Source organism: Amphibalanus amphitrite, unplaced genomic scaffold, assembly GCF_019059575.1.
Source record: "Amphibalanus amphitrite isolate SeventyFive unplaced genomic scaffold, NRLGWU_Aamphi_draft 000043F_arrow, whole genome shotgun sequence".
Taxonomy (NCBI): domain Eukaryota; kingdom Metazoa; phylum Arthropoda; class Thecostraca; order Balanomorpha; family Balanidae; genus Amphibalanus; species Amphibalanus amphitrite.
The window spans coordinates 415,909-433,587 of record NW_024881539.1 but is presented as its reverse complement, the minus strand read 5'-3'; the positions used below and the strand labels follow the sequence as shown (position 1 = coordinate 433,587).

General features: G+C 47.7%; 1 protein-coding gene across 2 annotated transcripts; it reads right to left on the bottom strand.

Annotated features, from left to right (window-relative positions):
• Positions 1–601: 601 nt before the first annotated feature.
• Positions 602–17,288, bottom strand: LOC122377032. Of its 2 annotated transcripts, none has more exons than XM_043357001.1 (8): positions 16,497–17,111; positions 14,404–14,637; positions 13,866–14,033; positions 13,422–13,499; positions 6,195–6,419; positions 4,827–4,943; positions 4,498–4,609; positions 602–1,800 (listed from the first exon to the last, which is right to left on the bottom strand). In XM_043357001.1, the coding sequence occupies exons 1-8, from the start codon at positions 16,546–16,548 to the stop codon at positions 876–878; spliced, it is 1,911 nt and encodes a 636-aa protein (XP_043212936.1). In that variant the 5' UTR covers positions 16,549–17,111; the 3' UTR covers positions 602–875. The 2 variants fall into 2 exon arrangements, with proteins under 2 accessions (XP_043212936.1, XP_043212943.1); XM_043357008.1 differs by lacking the exon at positions 602–1,800 and adding an exon at positions 2,116–2,837 and having other exon boundaries at positions 16,497–17,288.
• Positions 17,289–17,679: the final 391 nt, after the last annotated feature.

Here is a 17,679-nt window from a genome sequence, read left to right as displayed (position 1 = left end):
CGAGGGGGGGGGGGTCGTACCCGCCCCCCCCCCTCGGCCGGCGCGTATGTAGAAAACCAATAGGTCCGGCGAGGGTTAAGTGTGTGCACTGCATGAATAACGGACACAAGCGCCTCAATGACTGCTTCCTGGATAAAATTATGCAATGTTGGGTATTTTTCACAATATTTCCGTTCATATCAGACTAAACAACTTTTATCCTGAGTCTTTCGTGACTGCAATTACATTTGCGAGTATACGTGTGTGGGGGCATTCAGTTTTCTTAGTTTAGTGGAGCCTATATTGCCATGGACCTGCCTTCAACTTTGAAGTGTTTGCCGTATTGTTTCGTCGTAAGACACATGTAGAAGGTTTGAGTACCCCGTCATATATAGTCCGTTTTGCAGATCTGAACATCACTCCTCAATTGTTCGCCGGCGTCACCCGACAGAGCTCAGCTCTGTCTCGCTCCCGCTCTCTCGTATGCGTCTAAGCTAGTCAGGAACGATTTAATTTAAGAACATCGAATCAAGCACTAGTTTCAACCATCCTCCGTGATTCGCTCGCGACTGCATCACATCCCTTATCGTAACTCTCCAGAAGTTTCACCACAATAAGTTCCATTTTCTATTGTATTGGCAAAGATAATGGCATTTCGAGTGTTATCCCCCTTCCCCCTTGCTGTCCTACAAACCAGACCTACAAACGTATGTAGCGAGCATAACATGCATGAAGAGCGTAACATGCCACACCAATGTTTTGGTATGACAGTTGCTGATTCACGACAGACTAAGCCATGGCTAATAAGTAAACTGACGGCGTTCGGCTCTAACCGCGGCAATCACGTTCTGTTTCCCATCTTTGCATTCCAAGCAGCTCTTATTTCACTGACCGTTTCAATGAAATGGTGAGTGGATGGCGTGCCTTCCGATCGTCGCCAGGTCTTTGCTGAAGGCGTGCTTGGCATGCTCGTCGTGATTGCCTTTGGACATCCCCGGCCAGTGCCCCGTGTGATTGGAGTCCTTGTGAAGACTACCGTCAGTGTAGTGCTCGTGTTGCCTTGTTGGGTGAGAGGAGTGCCCTGTTGGGTGAGAGGGGTGCCCTGTTGGGTGAGAGGAGTGCCCTGTTGGGTGAGAGGAGTGCCCTGTTGGGTGAGAGGGGTGCCCTGTTGGGTGAGAGGAGTGCCCATTTGGGTGAGAGGGGTGGTCCTCAAAAGAGTGGGACGCCGGTCGTCGAGTTATGCGCTGTACTGGAGCCGGGGTCAGTACCCCGCGGCTGGGACGGGTCGCCGGTGTGGGGTGAGCCAGCCAGTAGTGGGCCACGGGGCTCAGTCGCTGGGACCGCTGTGGTAGCCTCGATCGGACGGTGGGGGTTGGAGCTTCGTCACCAGTGCCGGAGAATGGTCTCTGTGTAGTTGGTCCCAGCGGCGGCGTTAGGATGGTCCGTGGTCTTCTGGTGGTCCTAGGAGGACCGTGCTCGTACGGGTGGTGACCGTGAACCCAATGCCCAAATGGTGAGTGTACCTTTCTCGGGTATTTTGTGAGCGACTCCGGAGCGGCTGTGGGAGGCGTCGCAATCGGGTGCAACGAGTGGTGTAACTTAGAAACGACCGGATGCCCATAATCCTTGTGATGCTTACTTCCACATTCTTTCTTGTCTTTGTTGTACTTATAGGTGTGTATGCCTCCGCTGTCGCCTTTTATGCCGTGCTTGCTATATGCTTCGTGATTACGAAGCTGGGTGGTATTGGTATTATTTCCTCGGCGTTTTTGTGCCTCTGCGCCGACCTGCAAGATGCCCGCTGGACCGCCATTCACATTCCTGCAACGAAACAAACACGGATTGCAGGGTAATGGTGTATTTTAGAGAAACGTAGCTGTAACATACACTAAATATTTTTCTGAACGTTTTAACGGTCGGTATTGTATTGATTTTATCGGCCAGGCCTATGGCTGATAACGATCTTACCAGATGCAACAAGAGTATGATATTATATTTTGTATCTTCTATCTCCAGGCGCGTTTCGTCTAAGCATATACAAAGATGACAAAAAACAACAACCATGAAGAAGCAGAAAGGAAAATTAATGCGCGGGCACGAATCGATTGGAAAGTCAGGTGCGAGAAAACGATGGCGCGTTGGTGGACAGTCTGTATTCTTCGATGGCTTACAGCCAGACGTACAAACCAAGCATATGCGATGGGTATCCACTGCTTCTATGACGCATAACGTAGTTCACCAAGTACACGACTCATTCCACGTAAAAACGGGCCCGTATTCGTACAGTATTGCACGCTTATTCCGAAGACGGTCACGACTTTGAGCCGCTTCGGGAGTGTGATTTCGACCAGTGGGTCAGTCCATGCGCTTCTGCACCGTGTCCCGAGCCGGCCGGCTCTCCAGCAGTGTTATGCTGATGTGGGAAGCTGCTCCCCGATCCCAGCTCCGAGCTGATGCCTGCGTGTGTCGCTGGTCTTTTATCGCCTCCTTTTCGTATTATGGAGCTGGGAATGCCGACTTGTTGTAACGGTTCGTCGTCACTGGATTTTACCAGCAGTGTGCCGTGGTGCTGTGGTCTCAGAGAGCTGTCTATGCCTGCCTCCTCAGAAGGCTCCGTTCCCTTTCTTGGCTGTCCGGAATCGCTGAATGGTAGGGTATCTTTCCTCTGAAGGCTTGTTTTATTAAAGTCCGTATGAAGTGAAGAGTTGGACGGTCGCGCCGGTCTGGAGACGATCGGATGTTCCGGCGGTCTGGAGTTGCTGCCTGACCGGGAGGTCGCGGTCTGCTTCAGCTGCTGACCAGATGTGACCAGGAGCGGATGGTCCGTGGTCCCCAGCGGTGGTCCGCCCGCCTCGCGCCTGGCGAAGGACCGGTGGCGTTGGTGGTCGGATTGAGACGGAATACCCACGGCTAGTCGTAGGTCCTTTCGATGCCTTAGCCCTAGTGTGTACTGTCAACTCCGGCAAGCATATTTTAATCTGACCTCTAAACCAGATCTAAGCACATTGCGATTCGAATAGCTGTTTTGAGGACACAAACATGCAGTTCATACTTCACGCAGAAATATTCAATGAGCATAGTTTGTATCCAAGAACCGTTTTTGATCACACTCTCTTTTTTTGCGTGTGTTGTTAAGAAAACCGCGGCACGCTGCAGTTCTGCACCGCAAAACTTGGCAAGTTTATTATAAATCAATTTCAATACAATCAATTTCAATTTCAATATTATAAATCAATTTCAATACAATTTCAATGCTCAGATCATCAATACGGATCGATTGACATGCAACATGGCCTTTTCTGCTCAGATCATGACATTGATCTGAGGTCATGACCTTGACAGGTCAAATTTTACAGTTGACCGTTTTAGGTCAACTTATAGTTTGTCGATACTTCTCGACAAGAGAAACACGATTGTGGCTAGATATGTGTCATTAAATGATTGACGCAGAAGTTATTGCAAAAATGGTTGGAAACATTGTTTTGCCAAAATCCGCCTGTTAAGGTGACTTATACCACATGTGGGCCAAACCGTTGACTTGAAATCAAATCTGAGGCTATGTTGGTGAAAGGGCCTTGAAAGAGCCATCGAGCGCTTTTCCAAGATTCATAGCTCTTTCAGTCACGAGATATACTCTGATTTGTTACAAACTATTAAAATCGAGGAAATTGTAGGTACGTGATAATTTTACCTTTGGTGACCTCCACTGACCTCAGCGGTGATCTGATCGAAAATGTATCTGTGTCATTCTGAAAGATCTTACAGCGAACTATCTATTCCTTTTTCCCTATCTTATCAATCTTATTACATTATCTTAATCATTTATTACTATCTTATTAATTTATTATTTGTTGGTTTATTACTTATTACTTCTTTCGGCTAGTTATATTAGCTTTTAGATAATCGTGCGTGGCCAAACACCCCCCCCCCCCACGCTCCCGCCCACCATGGCGAAGTTGGCCGAGACCCAACGAGTAGGTACGTTCGCCCCGAGTACGTGGGCGAAGACCCTCTTTGCTGTTCCTGGACATGCCCGTTCTTACCGTGCATAAACCCAGCGTTCCTTTTATGTATAGATAAGAAGAGATATGCCATTTTGCTCACACGCCTACTGATCACTGATGAAAGTGCTCACTCAATATGTTGCTTGCGCCTTGCGGTGTTGCTTTGCGAATCCCCAACACTCCATTAATCATCCCCAATGGTGTTTATGTGATAAAGTATGGGTCCGTCCCGATTTTGCGTTTTGTTTTTGGTTTTCTGACAATGGTTTTAGGATATGAAATGTTGCCAATAGCAACAGTTTTTCCCCCTTCAGGTTCAGATGGCTTAGATTTAGATATTATTTCATGTTAAGTATTCAATATCATGCCGTAGAAATGTTATTATTTTAGTTAAATTGTTACTAAAACTGCTACCAAATTAGCATGTACATAAATAGCAATCATCATATAATCCATGCACGTGAAATTAATTCCATGAAATTGAGCTTCATTTTGCGTAAGAATAATTACTTACGGATTGTTTCGTTTGTCGAATGTATAGTTGAACGTCTTGCTGGTCTCCTGCAGACTGACGCTGCCGCGCGATTTACGGAGTCGGCGCTGACTCTCGCTCTCATTTCGGCTCCCTGTACAGAGAAAGTAAGGAAAGTCAATTTCATTTGTAGATCGACTAGGTGTGTTAGCGGTGGCTTCATTCATCATTTCATAAATTTCATTTAATCATGTTTTATACCGAGATTGTCTGTAAATCTCCTGAAAAGTATTGAAGCGCTTAATAATATGCATTTGTCGTTACCAAAGAAAAGGATGCGTTTCCTACCACAAATACGACATGTATCTTACCGTCATTTTTGTATAGCTCGGTATTGTTGGTTTTATCTTGCTGGGTTTCTCTGTTTTGTTTGATGTTTGTGTCTCTTGTAGCATGGCTGGCACCAATTACAATATCTGGGTGATTACCTGTGAAGAAATACTAAAAAGTAAGGGGTTGTCCTTGGTAATTGGCCACAAAAACATTATCTGAAAGCAACGATACGGAGTAACTTAACTGTACACATTTCATATTATTTGAAGAAGGAAATGAATCCTACGAGACGGAATGAATTGCTTTCTTCATTTTCACAACCTTTTTCTCAATACAAAGGAAACAAACTTATGGCTATCCAACAGGTATATGAAGTTCAATGCATAACAGTCAAATGATCGCGCTAGGTTATATAAGGTGTAGGCATTTATGAATAGAGCAATTGCATTGTCCTGTGAACGGGTGAGAGGCACCCATTAATACATCCATCAATATGGCGGCAATCATCACACAACGCACCGCCCGCGTTGAGTGAAGAGACGAGGAAATACGATAACCCGCCATGTGGTAGGCATGACACACTATAGTTTCTGACACAATGTGCGTATACGTGTGCGGTATCCTGTCATGACCGCCCACAGCTAATGACACCTGTTCCGACGGCAGGTGAAGGCCGTTTCCGTCACGCAGAATCGCGGGTGGGCTATGAAGCTGAACCCTGTTAGTAACTAAAACTTGCACCGATGGGAGATAGCTTATTAGCAAAAAAAAAAAAAAAAACGTTAAGTCAGGAAAGTATTCACTTTTTCTGGGGATGAGGTCACCTGGTGAGCTCTTATAGTGACTTGAAACTGCAATTTTCGCATATGCAGAAAGAGGGACGATAAAGATATTTCAAGAAGGCAGTTTTTTTACATTCGGAAAACAAATCTTCGACCTTAGGTTGACGGGTTGCTTAGAATTACAGCAACGCTCTTCCTGCGCCTTGCTTATGACATGAGCATACCCATCGACCAATTTCGACTACTCATTCAATGCATTCACCAACGTAATGCTCTGCTCTGTCGCCATGTCAGATTTTGTGACGTTTGTTTCTGCGATTCGGTTGTTGACTTTCGACCTCATTCTCGCAACCCTTGACATCATCTAAGGTTACTGACCGTTTGACGGCATTGTGACAGGGATTCGGAGCCAGCCACCCAAACCCGCCAACAACACTCATCCGAGCCGAAAAGCGCCCACAAAAAGGAAATCGTGAACTTAATCACCAAAATGAAAAAAGCCTAAATTGACACGGTCAAAACTGCTGACTGAGATGTGATGTAACTGCTACTTGAGTAAAACCGTGAGTCGTAACTCACAAATCCGACGTTAGGAGAACATTTTTTTAGAAGCTCTTCACTCACCAATGGAGACTGTGACGCCGACGCGGCGCTCTGTGCCGGAGGTATTGGTGCTCCTCCGCAGCCTGTCGTCGGTGTCCTGGGTCTCCCTCAGGCGGGCCAGTCTCGGGTCAGAGCCGCCCTGCACCTCTCGCGTGGTGCTCCGATCCAACAGGGTCACGTTGTGGATTCGGTCCACCCGCTCGCGATCTGTGTCGTTCTTCTGCAGAGAGACGTTGATCTCAGGCGCTGAAATTGATCAGGAGAGCACGCGGTCACCGATCGTGGATGGCAGGGACAACAAAACGTTTTGAAGCGCATATGGTATGAATCAACTCTTTAACCCTCGCCCGCACATGGGGGAGGGGGTGCACCCCCCCCCCCCCCAGGAAGTGTTTCTGCTCTGCACTCAATATTTTTAGAGCTAGAAGCCTGATTTTTCGTATAGCTGCTCCTCTATCCTTTCTTGATGTCCGCTGAAAAATTTCAAGTTTCTGTGGTTTTTGGTTTCGGAGATATGACCTTGTTTTTTCAGGTCATGTCATGACCCAAATGACCAATTCTCAACATCTTGCGTTGGCTATGGGCCTTGTGAGCTTTTGACACCTTTATTTCGGCCTTTTTTGCCATTCTTACCTCCCACCTATCATGGAACATGTTGTTCGACGATGTACAGATGTCAAGGTCAGGGTCAAGGTCAACCTAGGTCATCTAAAATAATTGCGTTTTAGGCAGGCTGAATTTATTTTTCGTGAAGTTTTTTGACTGTATTTTTGGTAAAAGCTTCTCAGATCATGGTTTCATGTAATATGGACACATTAACACTCGGTGCATACATCAGTATACACACAGACACACACAGACATACAAAAACATATCATTGACCTTGACCTAACTTGACCTGAAATGACCTCAGCAGCAAAAATCTGGTCGGGTAGTGTGACAAAGAGGTTGTAGCTGGCTTGGCACCAGAAAACGGCATCGTCATCGGTATATGATAAGCAGCGCACTTGATATCCAGCGGTGACCCAAAACAGCAACATTTTTTAGTTTGACCTAACCTGGAAGGTCAATGACTGACCTGAGAAGGTAAAACTGGGTATCATTGGATTTTTCTCATCCCAGAGAATCTTTTTGGTATTTACCTCGAAGCTCTATCTCTAACAGGAACGAAATGGCGCGGGGGGTCACCCCCCCCCCATGTATGTACGTTCTAGGATGGGAAAATGGCATGTGCGGGCGAGGGTTAAAATATTAAGCTGTCATTTCTACGCGAAGGGAGTTGCATTGCAAACACTTCTAAAGTCAATCCAGATTCACCCGACAGATCTGTACCGCCGAGTGCCCGCGGACATGAAATCGATTGATCGATTTAGATTCGCTGCTGATGTGAGCATCGTAATTATGATCGAGCAATTGTTGGCCTACGTATACACTACAATGTTTCCTAAACATAATTACCACTGATTATAGTCGTTGATTCTTGTTATAGTGAGTTTAAGTCATTATGACGATATAACATATTTGACTCTCAATATCAAACGTTTTGCATGCTGTCCCAACCGTATCCATGTGTTGTGTAATTTGCAGATTGGTTGCACTGTGCGCTACCGTTTGTATCATTTGTTATGACCATGGTTGATAATGAGGATGAGTAGGTATCTACCTATGTTTTACCGAACTCACTTGCATGATCTTGCTTGAATACACTTTCAAAAAGCCTGGCAGCTTTTCCTGTGCCTGTGGACCCGAATCAGGAATGTTAGGTCACTAAAGAACGGTTAGGTAATTTAAGGCCAAACCTATCTCTATACCAACTCGTTGAAAGAACTCGAAGGTAACTATAACTGCACCGCTGTATACTCATACATTTTCATGAGTTTTTTTCAAACGCTGTTGAACTAGCTGATCAATTACCAGAACTGCAAGTCTTGGACGAAGAAAACAACTATAGTGGAAACACTGCCGAAGAAATCTTCAGACTCGTGCTAACGTAAGCCCCTCCAATAAACAAAACACAGCTAACAATAAGAAGCCTCATCAACATTGCCTGTGGCTCCATGGTGCGCTGGGAACGGCGTGGTCTGGCTCCAGACGGGACGGAGGAAGAGCGTCGTATGTGACGGGTACCAGGAGAGCGGCCGGCGCCGCCCCGGCATCCCGCCAGGCCACGCCCTCAGCTTGCTGCTCCTTTTGAACGGCTTCGTATTGCGACGCTCCCGGCGGGTTGAAATGGCTCTTGAGGCACGACCGAGCACCCAGCGGGAGCGGCGGCCCGGACGAGCGCTGGGCAGGAGGCTCTTGGTTCTGGTACGTGGCGTGGGTCGCCTCAGATGACGTCTAGGCAGTAGCCTCTTGATACCAGCGCGTGGCGTGGGGTGACTTGGATGAAACTTGGACAGAAGCCTCTTGGTTCTGTCGCCTGACGTTTGTCGGTTTAGATGACCCCGCAGAAGAGAATGCCGCTCCGCCCAGCGGCCGCTGAGCGGTTCCTCTTTCCTCAGCCACAGTAGCCGGTGACGGCTGCGCAGTGCCGGCTGTCGCCCACTCGGTTCGGCGTCACCGGGCGGTGCACAGACCACCACCAGCAGCACCGCTGACCACCAGCTGCACAACCGCATCGCTGCCGCTCCGAGGGAGAATGTCAGCGCCGTCAGCGGCCACCGGCGGCCGCGCTGTCACCCGGACACACTGGGTCAAATACCGCGCCGGCGGAGGGGGTGTCCGTCTAACGACCGGCTCCGCCGCTGCTGCCACTGTCGACGGGGAGGATGTCGTTGGGTACGTCGTGGCAGTCTAGTGTGATTCAGTCGTCTCCACGTGCAAGACTCAGATCGCGATTCCAACCACCCAGCCGTGTGTCACGGAGACGCTGGCACGGCGACACAGTCTTGTTACGTGCAGTCCGAGTCCGACGGTATACAATCGTGTCGCATCATTGCGTTAGACCTCACAACAAAACTTGGACATCGTCATTTTAGGTAGGTATAGAAACGATGGACGGACGATCATTGAAATCGTCTGCCGGCTCTATATAGTTTTCACCATGAAAGGTTACTCGACACAGGCTCGACTTCAGGATCCGGCATGGCACCGCTTATTTTCTGACGTCAAGAGATGAGCCTCACAAAGCCTTACCTGACAGGTGATGACAATGACGCCGGGAACCGACCGACCACGTCACCGTGGGGCAGGAGCTGTGTGGCATTATGGGATGCAGTTGGATTCCAAAACTTTTTACCAAATTCGGATTTAGGAGCTTTGTAAATTGTAACTGTTGACCAGCAACGCAATAATCAGTCATATGTTCGAGTAAGTGCGCAGCATGGGTATCACAACATGTTTTAGAAAGGGAGCGCTTGTATCCGGATACCCGATGAATCCGTGTCGCCGTACTATCAATTAATATTTGCCGAGCATTTCCAGTCCAGCTCTGGTTCCAGAAGCTAGACGTTCTTGTCCGCGGTAGCGAGCACACAATCTCCATTTCTAAGGACATCATATCCCTATCTTCTCATTTGTCCGATTACGCTTATCTTGCCGTCGCCGTGCTGTGCGGAACAGCCTACCTTACGGCGCCATGCTGCACCGGCGGGTCTCCAAGCGTTGCGGGACAGTCTATCTTCCAGTCATGAGACGGGCAGCGCTTCATGACTCCCCGTGCCGGCCTTCCGTTCAACGGAGCAACATTGTATAATTGTTCTCGGCTCTAAGTAGCATGTCGGTTTTAATGCTTCTATTTGCTACCGGTATACGCAAAGGTTATAATTATACAGTAAGCACTCGCCCGTATAGGGTGGGTGCGTGGGGGGGGGGGGGGTCGAACGGGCACCCTCGGCTTTTCACGAATAACTGGCGTAAAAAGCGGCCGATCGCGACGAAAGTTTCAGCACCCTCGAGTTAACCAATTTTACACCTACCCTAAGAATTTCATGACCCTGGCCCAAATGAACAATGACCTGTGACCTATTCCTCGAGACCATAGGGGAGAGTGGGGTAAGATGCCCAGGGTGGGAAAGACGCCCCACCCCCTCTAGCGGCGAAACAAAGAATCGAACCTGGAAATTAACCCGCGAGTTGCTGGGGGGGGGGGGCGTTAAACGCCCCCACTTTTTTCGCCGGGCCATAGCATAAAAACGGCGCGCCGCAGGCGCGCCAAATTTTGGGTACCTGTAGGGAATTGATTGAAGCTCATTGTGACAAAGTTTCAAAAAAATCGGTCGGAAAATTTTTGAGATATCGAGGTTTTAGTGACGTCATGATTTCTGAGTTTTCGACCAAAAACGGCATATGTTCAAAAACTCATATAAAATCACAGAATAGACATACAGACATGCCGTAAACGCCATTAGACTGCCAATACCATGACCAATCAAATGGCTATCTTCGATTGTTGATTATCGTTCCGCATTTTCCAAAATCTTGAAGTGAATCTTGGCAATTTCTCGTGACTACTTCACGACCATGATACATGCATTTCTTAAATTGAACTTTTTTAGCCAAACACGTATACATATGGTAAAATGAATGCCACCATCGTGTTCTACGCCCCAAATTACCCATAAAACATGTGTCACAGGCTGCGAATATCAGTTTTGATTTTCGGGAATATGTGCCTGCCCGGTTGACCTGACCTTGACCCTGACCTATGCTTGACTGACCCCTACATGGAGCTGACACTCTTGTAGGCCTTATATGATGGATTGTGCACCGTTTTGACAGAGTTTATGACGAGAGGCGCCCTTTGCGAAGTCCTGAAGTCCATGCTACTGAAAGCCCGATTTCAGGTGTTTGACCTGACCTTGACCTGACCTGTGACCTCAAAATTCAACTTTTAAGTACTCATCTGAAGCGTCTCGTCGCGTTCTTTCGTTTGCCGCCTCGTGCGTTTCGCTGCGCCTATTGGTTCTCGAGTTATCGGCTGGGGGCGTTTAACGCCCCCCCCCCCCCCAGCAAACGGTGGGTGGCGAAATACCCCAGCAACTGCCGGGTTAATGTTCTTAGCGTAAAGCGGAAGCCTGCCTTGTAAACTGCACAAAAATTTGCGAAGCTCAGTTGGGCAACGGCTGGCTGGTGATTGCATGTTTTTTATTTGCTGCTTTCAAAAAATATTTTGGTGTCAAAACATTGTAAATATCAAAGAAGGTAGATAATTTTTGCGTCTCTTGCTATAGTCGTGATATATTAACATGCGTGTACTGTGTCCCAAACAGTTTGTTTCAGGGTGTAGTTTTATGGCTAAAAAATTGTACTGATTTAATGTTACTTCGGTACCTTGGGGTAAGATGCCCCCTGTCCTGATGGGGAAAGACGCCCTCCTAAATCCGTAGGCTGTCCTTCAAGCAGCCCGTCAAATCATTTATTACACACTTGTGATGAGAGACAAAAGCCGATCTGGGACTATTGAGAGCCCAGTACGGTCGGTGCTCCCCATGCCGGTCTCTCGGCCCACACAGCGACTTTTTGGGCGGCATCTAACTCTGAGAGCCCTCACGACGGCCTCTGTGGGCCCCATTATTGGCTCCAGGGCCCCTCACGACATCCTTTGAGGGCTCCCACGTTGGCTCCACGGGCCGCGCTGGCATCTGAGGTCCCCACGATGGGCTCGAGGGCCCTCAAGCATCAATGAAGACCTATAAGGGCCCCACAGTGGTCTTCGAACGCCACCACGGAGGCTTGTTTGGCCGCGCTGGACTATGATGGCCCTAACGATGATCTCTGAAGCCCCTTACGACTACTTTTGAGGGCCCTTACGATGACGTTTGGTGTCTACTGCAGGCTCGAAGAGACTACTGATTCGTTCAGGTGATTCACGTGCCCATTTATGTCAGTTATAGTGCAGGGGGCATCTTCCCCAACGCCAGGGGGCGTCTTTCCCACCCTGTGGGGTAAGATGCCCCCTTTCACTTCTTCAGGAAAATGCTTAATAGCAAAAAAGTTATCATATTTCAGGCACAAAAGTGTGATATTTTTGGAGACAAATGATGTCGGCTTCCGTTGAAACTCCAAGTTTTTGCTTTCGGATCGTCATTTTCGAATGATATATGACATAGTAAAACCCTGGGCATCTTTCCCCACTCTCCCCTATTTGTCAGGAACCGCGATTCGGTCGGCGTGTTTGCAGTCGTTTTGTGATTTCAAGCGTTTAAATATGTGATATGCTACTGTTCCCATGCATTGAAGTGGATGTCAAGGTCACCAGAAGGTCAGGTCAGGTCATTGACCTTTGATGACCTCGGCTCACTTTTTCGAATTTTACATGTTTCCAGGCTAGTTTTTGGAGCTGAATTCGAATTTAACAACCATTTGAACATTTACGAAGTAGTTTTGGTGCCTTAATAACATTTTACGAAGCTGTCAGAGACGGGTGACACGTGCTACGAATACCCGGCAGGATCCCTACTTGTTGACCTGACCTGACCTGACCCGACCTGGTCCAAATGCATGAGGACATCATCTGTGATCAAAACTAAGATGACCTTCGTGATCAGCACCCCGAAAAACCCCATTGCAGTCACTCTTAACGACGTTCTAAGAGGTCCCGATTTTCCCGACTTTTGGGTACTTTTCCTGACCTGGAAGGTCAACCAATGACCTAGGACCTTAAAATTGGGTATCATCGGCTTCTTCTCGTCACGGGCAAAACTCTCTATTTTTCCGCGAAGCTTTAGCTCGATCAGGAGCCAAATGGCAAGGTTAGACCCCTCCCCCCTCATACGTTCGCAGCTGGCAAAACACCAATACGGGCTAGGGTTAAATTACAACAAGTTCGATTCACCTTCGTTAATTCACTTACCTTCTACCTATTTAAAGTGCGTTCGAATTTCAAGGACGACATTGTTACAAAAGATGCATGCATGCAGTGTTGCCCTCTCCCACATCCTGTTCCAAGAGAGGCCGTACATATTTGGTTCATGCTGGTCACCTTTAAATTTTCGAGTTGGAACACTAAAAACGCTGTGTTGTTGACAGCTGTCATGGCTTCGGTCGTGACACATGGATCTGGTATAAAAATAACGATGTCTTTTGTTCTGTATTGAGCCTCATTATAAATTTTAGTGGTAAATGTATGACGTAAACTGTAAACGTAAGTTGTTTGAACGACCCTGAAATATTTGTATGCAAGATACACGAGTGATTACGATGGCTGCCCACATGCGTGAATATAACAACGGATAAGCATCAAACAACACTTACGTCTGTCTAAACCTCGAGCTTCAGAGCAAGCAAATATCGTATGCCCGTACTCACCTGCTCCCGTCTGGTTCCGTACGATAAGGCAGACTTCGCGACTGTCGTCCGGCTTGCATATTGTCCGATTCTTCGGAGCTGAAAAAAAAATGAGTTCGTCATGTTTATTATTTACTCTGAGCAAATAATTTGTAGTAATCGTAGCATGTCTGTTACAGTGCTATGAGTGGCTAATGGATGAACCTGTTTTTTCGTGTCATGCCTTATGAATAGCATTTGAAAAGAGCAACAATGTGTGAATGGGTGGCAATAAGGTTGATAGTTCTTTTCAAGGAACTTTCTGACTGTACATACTTTGGAAGAACAAAGGTAATATATAACATGAATTCTGATTAGGTATATGAATAGCACGTTTACCGCTGTCTCTTGGACCCTCAACCGCGATACGGTGCACGGGCAATTATTGGTATTCCGCAGCGGCTCGTCCATCGCATACTGACTGACCTGCCTTGTGTGAGATATTTTTGGAGCGGAGGTGCTCGCGCGCTGTGCTGTGAAACTTGTTACTGCTGATGCCGTCCAGGGGCGGGTGAGGAGAGACACCGCAGTCGCCCCCGGCAGTGGCATTCTCTCCGCCGGCGCCCCCAGCCGTTGCGGCCTGCCGAGTGGAGTCTGTAGGGAGAGGTATCTGTCATTCATGACCGTTAGAACCAAGTACATACGTCAAATTAGACAGGCGAGTGTTTTAATGGCTACATTTGCAGAAATTTAGGCTGGGTGTGACACCAGTTATAAGATCAAAGCCGACTGAATATCATTCAGCGAAAGCTTTAGGTATCGAATGTCGATGCTAATTAGAATCTGTGACGGCTCTTTTATAAAGTGCTCCGCCGTTTTATTTTACTTGTCTTTCAAATCAAAGATACGAGTGTTCGCAATTGCACGTATATATAAACCTAAAATAGCCACCCTTTACAAAGGAACATGTCGCTGTAAGATAACCTTGATTCCTTCCCCGTCGACGTGTCGCCGCCAATCTCACCATTCGACGTCGCGTTGCACGCGAGGAAGCTGTGCGCGCTGTGGGTGGCCGGAGGCTTGTCGACCCCGCCGGCCGCTGTGCGCGATAAGACACCGCCGAGAGTGCGCGTGACGTGGTCGTTCCAGCCGATGCGGTCAATGGTCGTCAACTTCCTGGCACGCTCAGTGGTGTGGTGGTCCTCGGTCTGGTTGGAGGGATGGTGGGAGATGCTCGCTGTCGGCGCAGCCTGCGCAGCTGAGACAAACACAAGGCATTGGAGAGGTGCTCAACAAGCTGCATATGTAATATACGTATGTATGTAACACAGCAATCCGGATTCCAAGCGGATGCGGCCGCAACCGATACGCTTTTAGTCTGGCGGGACATTTTCTGGCCGTAGTAAATATTTTATAGGCAGTCGATTGTAACACGACTAGATGACTAGGTGCCTTTAGGTTGATAGGCATGGGAAAGTTCGATTAACTAAATATGTAATATGCATTCAAAACAAGGCGTTATTAACCCTCGCGGGCACTTTGCGCTTTTCGCTACCCCCTGACGAACATTTGCGATAGTTCGCGAGCGCTTAGAGGTTAGAGCACGAAACTTCCAGTACCCCATCCATTTGACAAACATCCAGTGTATGTTGACCTTTTGTGACCTAAAATGACCTTTGGATGACCTTGACACATGAAATGTCTTATCTGATGCATTCGTTATAGCCGCTGATCACAAATATGACATCCAGTTTGCTCGAAGCATTCATTTAGAACCTCGTAGCAAGGGTAGGTAGGTACTCATGCATGACCTTGACCTTGTGATAGCCTTGCAGGCGTTACGTGAACCACAAGTAGGGGTCTGATCAGCTAAAAAGTGCTTCAAAACTTTGTTTGATTCGGTCATAGAGAACATGAATCAGTATAATGATTCGGTATAGATGATATTAAAAAGTGCAAAGTTTGAGGTCAATTTTGAGCATAGCCCTAACCTTGACTTTGATCTTTAAGCATACCTATCATTGGCTGTCTCAGGATGTGGATGTCTCCGCAGGATATCTTTTTTGTTTTTGCTTCCAATCAATTTTGCCCGACGCTATTCATCTTGTCATTTTCCGGAATACACAGCTTGAGATCATCACACATCGACACTTTTTTTTTTAAACCCCACATTTGTTCTCCGGTGAATTTCAGACAAGTTGGTTAGAGACCTTCAAAAAAGGTACAATCACTCGATTTTTCTCAAGTTTGTCTGTCTTGGCAGATAAAGCAATACCAGAACAGGCCTACGAACACACATATTTGATCAGGATCAGACCATTGGACACTTTTAAAAGGAGATCTTTCGTGCCTCCCGGAAATTCACGGGTGAGCAGGTGTGGGGTTTAAAAAAAAGGTGTCGACATGTGCTAGCTTTTGCGTTTTACTTTGACCTCTGACTTTGAAAATTGATTGACAAAATTTTGACTGATGCTTTAGATCGTCTTATGAAAACCTTTCGTTTGTAACAACTTCTGTTTCTGTAGTGTAGCTTCTTTATGTACGGAATTTATTTACGCCTGGTTGGAATTACCCCGCGGGCCCGGCCGGGCTAAATAAGGTAAAATGGCAAAAAAATGATTTTGACAGTCGACGCCGTCATGACGAAGAAAATCGATCCAAACTCAAATGACCATCAGCGGCAAGTGGCTAGATGGTTGACAATTATGAATTATCCCACCCACAAACGGTGCGAAGGGTGTCATTCAAGCGTGTATAAAGTGGTCATCTTTTTTTTACTTTATGTTGTACCTTTTTCTTACGCTTCATTTCATTTGATCCAATTTTAGACTTGACAGCATAAAGCAATAACACTAAAAGACAACATTTAAACAGAATGTGTCATGTTTGGTCACGGTAAACAAGAACGGCGAAAAACTTACGATGAAAGCAAACGTTTATCCCAAACACCAGCCAACTGCCTAATATGACATATTCATTACCCAAAGCGAACAGGCGATCATTTGTAACCGAGTAACCCACTGCCCTTTGTTACGCTAACAGCTTCCGGGTGAGGATGAACAGACGACCCCTGTCTCACCCCCTTCCCTCCCCAGGGATCGTTGAACGCACACTTACCAACGGCTGTGGCGGCGGCAGTGATGGCAATTAGCAGCAGTCGGGCTGTCATGGTCGCTGTAGGCGCCTCGTGTGCTCGGCAGGGACCGCGCCCGGCACCCGACGCTCGGCTGCACCATCGGTTTGACAGCGGCCGACCTTCTGTCGAGCCGGTCAGCCTGGCCGCACCGCCACCGGCCCCAACCCGGTTCGTTCGCAGTGCTTGCCGCTGCACTCCGTTAGCAAGAAATGGTAGGTGTCAGCGCAGCGTGTCCGAGCCCACGGCCCCCACCGGACTCAGCTGACGTGTCGCTGTAGAGCTCATAGGGTCTAGCTGTAGAACTGTTGGCCTGCACGGCCCATGATTGCAGAGTTTAGAGTGCAAACCAAGCCTAGAGCTGTCAGGTGACTTCGGGTTGTTTCAACTTTCAGGGTTGCCAAGCGCAGCTCTCCGGCTAGGTGTGTAAGCATGCATACCTATTACATAAGTGCATAAATTGCACTTATGCACTTCAAAATAATATTTGGGCAAGCCTAAAGCCAACTCTACTAAATCGGCCACTGGACCCGTCTGCAATGAGTTGTCGAAGTGGGCCAGATTGCGGACTTGCCGGGCCACGGCCAGCAAGTCGACCCGGCTGCTCACTGACTTACTGAAGTCCAATGGCTCTGGGACATATCCAACTGCTCGTCGACGAGTGCGGTACGACGAGGTGCAGCATTGATACCGTGACATTTATGCGCCGCCCTTTTATTTAATTGATTTGCCGCTCGTCGTGAATTATATAAAGTAAGTCTGCCATTGGCGACGCGTGATTACCTAAGTCAACTATACAAATAGCAGCAGCGGGAAAATGGTCACGTGAGGATCTCCACTGGCCTCCCGTGCGCAGGCCAGCTCACCGAGCTAATATAAAAGGTCACGTCTGTCACCGTTCACTCGCCCACGGACACTCTACATACGGGTCTCATTGGCCGGCTTAGTGCCACTAGATCGGGAACCCCCGTCTCCAGACGGGACTGACCGTGTTGTTCTACACTCCAGTCCACCATCGCATTGAGCCATGTCGAGTCATTATGCTGACTGAAGTATCATTTGCACTATTGCATCGCATTGCCGGACAGGAGCAAAGGCCGCCTTTCTAGTTAGATACTTGCTGTACCAGTCACATAAATAATGGGTAACGCGTGGTTCTTTGGAGTG

Excerpts from the sequence above, each read along its gene's own strand:
- LOC122377032 (XM_043357001.1), bottom strand. The coding sequence starts at position 16,548 with ATGACAGCCCGACTGCTGCTAATTGCCATCACTGCCGCCGCCACAGCC. Across the intron at positions 14,638-16,496 it reads TGCCGCCGCCACAGCCGTTG|CTGCGCAGGCTGCGCCGACA; the intron begins GTAAGTGTGCGT and ends TGTTTGTCTCAG. Across the intron at positions 1,801-4,497 it reads TTCGACAAACGAAACAATCC|GAATGTGAATGGCGGTCCAG; the intron begins GTAAGTAATTAT and ends GTTTCGTTGCAG.